The sequence below is a fragment of the Pseudoliparis swirei genome, chromosome 16 (genome assembly GCF_029220125.1).
Source record: "Pseudoliparis swirei isolate HS2019 ecotype Mariana Trench chromosome 16, NWPU_hadal_v1, whole genome shotgun sequence".
NCBI classification, from domain to species: domain Eukaryota; kingdom Metazoa; phylum Chordata; class Actinopteri; order Perciformes; family Liparidae; genus Pseudoliparis; species Pseudoliparis swirei.
This window is the reverse complement of record NC_079403.1, coordinates 4,879,805-4,884,826: the sequence shown is the minus strand read 5'-3', so window position 1 is coordinate 4,884,826 and position 5,022 is coordinate 4,879,805. Positions and strand designations below refer to the sequence as shown.

At 42.4% G+C, this 5,022-nt stretch overlaps 1 protein-coding gene across 3 annotated transcripts in view; it reads left to right on the top strand.

The window, feature by feature from the left end:
* Positions 1 to 1,503, top strand: part of mbtps2 (membrane-bound transcription factor peptidase, site 2) — a 14,916-nt gene extending 13,413 nt beyond the window's left edge. For all 3 annotated transcript variants that reach the window (XM_056433758.1, XM_056433760.1, XM_056433759.1), the window contains exons 12-13: positions 1 to 61; positions 704 to 1,503. The exon at positions 1 to 61 is cut by the window's left edge and continues 15 nt beyond it. In XM_056433758.1, coding sequence (XP_056289733.1) covers positions 1 to 61; positions 704 to 926 — 284 coding nt within the window. In that variant the 3' untranslated portion in view covers positions 927 to 1,503. The remainder of the gene's footprint in view (positions 62 to 703) is intronic.
* The last annotated feature ends 3,519 nt before the right edge of the window (positions 1,504 to 5,022 follow it).

The window sequence follows — 5,022 nt, the reverse complement described above, 5'->3', positions numbered from 1 at the left end:
TCCTCCCCCGCTTCGGGTTCCTCCACCTGGACCTGCCCGTCTTCCTGGAAACCTTCTGCAAGTATCCTTCCATGTTTTTAAAGGGCCGGTACGGTCGGCAGGTTCCGCATCCGCGTTCTGATTGGCCCTCGAGTTCACAGTCACTCTGAGGGAATGTGACCCCATCTTGTTTTAATGCAGTTTTGCTGCGTTCAATGCCACCACTGCTTTCACGTGCATATTCTTTAGTGACTTAATGTTTGTATAAACATCTAACAGAATGACTCAAATAATGAGTGTGTTCCTTTAAAGATACACGCCATGATTTAGTTGTTTTAAAGTTGTTGTTTTGTGTTATTTTTAAAGCTTCCTGTGCCCCCAGAGGACCTCCTGGGTTTCTGGCAATGTTTTGAAAGTCTCCAGGAAAAGTTTTTAAAAGGACAAAAGTCTTTGTCTGAGAACAAAATAATTGCTTTGAAGTTTCAAAAAAAGTAAATAAATAAATAAAAGTGTTATTATTTATATCGACTTTGGTTTAAAAATCGCCGTTTGGCTTTAAAAAGATCCCCCGTGTGTTTACTCCCCTTAAAAAAAAATGTTAAAGATATTTCTAATCAATCGGCGCAATCGGAGTGGAAAACAATCTGTCCGTGTCGATGTGTGTGTGTGTGTGTGTGTGTCCTCCGGTAGTGTCCCCCCCCTCCCTTAACCCGAGACCTCTCAGGTACGTGGTGTCCCTCTCCGGCGCGCTGGCCGTGGTGAACTCGGTGCCGTGCTTCGCCCTCGACGGCCAGTGGATGCTGAACGCGCTGCTGGAGGCCACGCTGGTCACCGTGGTGACGGACCGCCAGAAGCGCGAGCTCATCGGCTTCTTCCTGCTGCTGGCGGGCAGCGCGCTGCTGGCGGCCAACGTGGCGCTGGGCCTGTGGATGGTCACGGCGCGGTGAAAGAATCCCCCCCCCTCCCCGTCTCTCGGGGCGCACTTGATACACGTGCCGACCAATCGACACTGTGAACGCCGGATTGCGTCACCCAGGGCGCCGTTTACCGGACGGTTAGCGCCGACCACCTTCTTCCACCTCGATGCTGCCATATTTACTCAGAAAGCACACGCACATAAAAAAAATTGTAAAAAAATAACGCACCTACCGCAGAGCACTGTTTACAAAGGCGCCACCTTTTCAAATGTTAACGTCTGTCACGCGTTTCAAGTTTTATGAAACTTTTTGGTTTTTTTGTTTTGTTTTGAGGGTCGTTTAAAAAAAAAAAAAAGCCATATTTCCCGTTTGTCTCGGGCCTCAATGAGCTGCAGAGACGTGCTCGTCATGTGCGTCTTCTAAATGTGTCCTCCTCCTCCGATTGGTCGGAAACATTTTGTCGCATCACACAGATGTTTAGAAGCGTCTTCCTCTTCCTCGGACGGCGTGTTGAGGAAGAGGAAGTGTGTAACGTTTATCTTTTCCCTCCGCTCACCGTCTGCTCTCCGGTTGTGTGTCACTTGTGAAATAAAAGACTTTAATTTAATGATGTGCTGCCGTTCAGACGTTTTTTATAACTCGTTTTTTTATTCAATTTTTAGGTCTGATTCAACTTTATTGTCACGGCAATCAGAATAAATGACTAAATAAGCAGAATGAATTTCTAAATAAGCAGAATAAATGACTAAATAAGCAGAATATATTAATAAATAAGCAGAATAAATAACTAAATAAGAAGAATAGACTAAATAAGCAGAATAAATAACTAAATAAGCAGAATAAAAGACTAAATAAGCAGAATAAATAACTAAATAAGTAGAATAAATGACTAAATAAGCAAAATAAATGACTAAATAAGCAGAATAAATAACTAAATAAGCAGAATTGATGACTAAATAAGCAGAATAAATGAATAAATAAGCAGAATAAATAACTAAATAAGCAGAATAAATGACTAAATAAGCAGAATAAATGACTAAATAAGCAGAATAAATGATTAAATAAGCAGAATTGATGACTAAATAAGCAGAATAAATAACTAAATAAGCAAAATAAAAGACTAAATAAGCAGAATAAATAACTAAAGCAGAATAAATGAATAAATAAGCAGAATAAATGACTAAATAAGCAGAATAAAAGACTAAATAAGCACAATAAATAACTAAATAAGCAGAATAAATGACTAAATAAGCAAAATAAATGACTAAATAAGCAGAATACATTAATAAATAAGCAGAATAAATGACTAAATAAGCAAAATAACTAAATAAGAAAAATAAATGACAAAATAAGCAGAATAAATGACAAAATAAGCAGAATAAATTATGTATATATCTATATATGTGTATATATATATGTGTGTATATATATATATTTATATATATATACAGGACTGTCTCAGAAAATTAGAATATTGTGATGAAGTTCTTTATTTTCTGTAATGCAATTAAAAAAACAAAAATGTCATGCATTCTGGATTCATTACAAATCAACTGAAATATTGCAAGCCTTTTATTCTGATTTATTGCTGATTATGGCTTACAGCTTAAGAAAACTCAAATATCCTATCTCTAAATATTAGAATATCATGAAAAAGTATACTAGTAGGGTATTAAACAAATCACTTGAATTGTCTAATTAACTCGAAACACCTGCAAGGGTTTCCTGAGCCTTGACAAACACTCAGCTGTTATAAATCTTTTTTTTTACTTGGTCTGAGGAAATATTAAAATTTTATGAGATAGGATTTTAGAGTTTTCTTAAGCTGTAAGCCATAATCAGCAATATTAAAAGAATAAAAGGCTTGCAATATTTCAGTTGATTTGTAATGAATCCAGAATGCATGACATTTTTGTTTTTTTAATTGCATTACAGAAAATAAAGAACTTTATCACAATATTCTAATTTTCTGAGACAGTCCTGTATATACAGCTGATGAAAGTTTAATTCAATTGAATTCAGTTTATCTTTTATAGCCCATTATCACAAATTACAAATGTGCCTCAGAGGGTTTTACACACACACACACACACACACACACCTGACCCAGTTTCCGTAACTCTTAAAGTTCCCTCCTGGTAATTAACCATTTATTAAAGTGTGTACACTCGTATCAGTCGGGTTCCATGAAGTGACGTCCGCGTTGCTTCAGGAAGTCTCGTCACCGTTGGAGACGACGACGACGTTGTAATCTGAGGGCGTTTCCCTCAGACGTGTAAACACCGATCAGAGGCGTGTTCACCGGCGGCGGGCAGACGCCTCCGTCAGCGGGTTTTACACCGTCACCTGACGAGAGGCTCCTCTCCACCAGCGTGAGAGTGTGTGTGTCTGTGTGTGTGAGAGTGTTTGTGTCTGTGTGTGAGTCGGTATGTGTCCGTGAGTGAGAGAGTGTGTGTGAGAGTGTGTTTGGGTGTGAGAGAGTGGGGGGGGGGGAGTGTGAGTGTGAGAGAGGGAGTGTGTGTGTGTGAGAGTGTGTGTGTGTGAGTGTGTGTGTCTGTGAGTGAGAGAGTGCGTCTGTGTGTGTGTATGTCTGTGTGTGTGAGTGTGTGTGAGAGTGTGTTTCTGTGTGTGAGTGTGTGTGTGTGTTTGTGTGGTTGCACGTGTGTTGTGGTCTGCTTATCTTGTGGTAATGGCAGCCCTGGAGGGATGTTTGGGTAAAGAGACATGGGAGGAGGAGGAGGAGGAGGAGGAGGAGGATGTTGTATCTGCTTCATATCGGGAGGTACCACCTGGACCTCCTCTCTGGTCACATCCCTCCCCTCCCCTCCCCCTCCTCCTCCTCCTCCCATGTCTGTAAATTATGGACCTGATTATGGGTTCAGATCAAAGGTCACACACACACACACATATACAAACATACATACACACACAAACACACACACACAGACACACACAAAAACATACACACTCACACATATACACCTATACAGATACACATATACACACACATACACACACACATACACACACACAAACACATCCACAAACACACACACATAAACACACACATCCACACACACACACAGAGGCTTTGAAGTTGAGGCCCTTCAGTGTCTGAAGTGTTGATCCGTCTCATCGTTAGTTGTGAAGACATTTCATTATTATGTTCAAAAGTAGAAATGGCGACGCGAGAGATCAACATGGTTCATCCTCAGGGGAACATGAAGGTCGTTAAAGGTCATCAGGATACATCATTTGGGGTTAAAGGTCATCAGGATACATAATTTGGGGTCAAAGGTCATCAGAATACATCATGAGGGGTTAAAGGTCATCAGATTACATCACTTGGTCTGGACCCAAAAGACGAAAGTGGAGACCTCACACACAGTAACGGTGGAGCGCAGCGCGAGGGGTTCGAGTCCCGCCGGTGAACAATGGCGGCGCGGTCGCCGTGACGACCGGGTTCCTTCAGCCAGGAAGTCGCGTCTATATAAGGCGCTCTGCGGCCGACGCCCCAAACCCTAAAGAGCACGTGCAGAAAAAGAGTTTCTGGCCTCAGCTGGGGCGTGTGTGTGTGTGTGTGTGGGGGGGGAGGGGGGTGGGTTCAGGGACCAATCAGGGTCTGTGTTCTGTCCTTGTCATCCTCACCTCTTGTCTATTCAAAGCAACCATCACCATCGCCATCGGATGAATCAATCGTAATCAGCGCTCCGTGTGTGTGTGTGTGTGTGTGCGCGTGTGTGTGCGTGTGTGCGTGTGCGTGTGTGTGTGTGTGTGTGCGTGTGCGTGTGTCATTTTATTCTGGTCGACTGTCTGATCGGATAACCGGAGAGTGTGCGCTTCAGGCCCCGTGAGCCACGCGGTAAATCACAGATATGTTCTGGTTTAATCGTATTAAATATCATGTCCTGGACTCCTCTGTCCTATAGGGAAGGAAGGAGGGAGGGAAGGAAGGAAGGAGGGAGGGAAGGAGGGATGGGAGGAGTGTTGGGGGAGAGGAGGAGTGATGAAGGGAGGCACAGTTTGAAGAGCTGTAGTGAAGTTAGAGTCGTTACAGATAGCAGCAGAGAGAGAGAGAGAGAGAGTAAATAAAGTGTGTGAGTTGGGAGAGAAACCAGATCACATG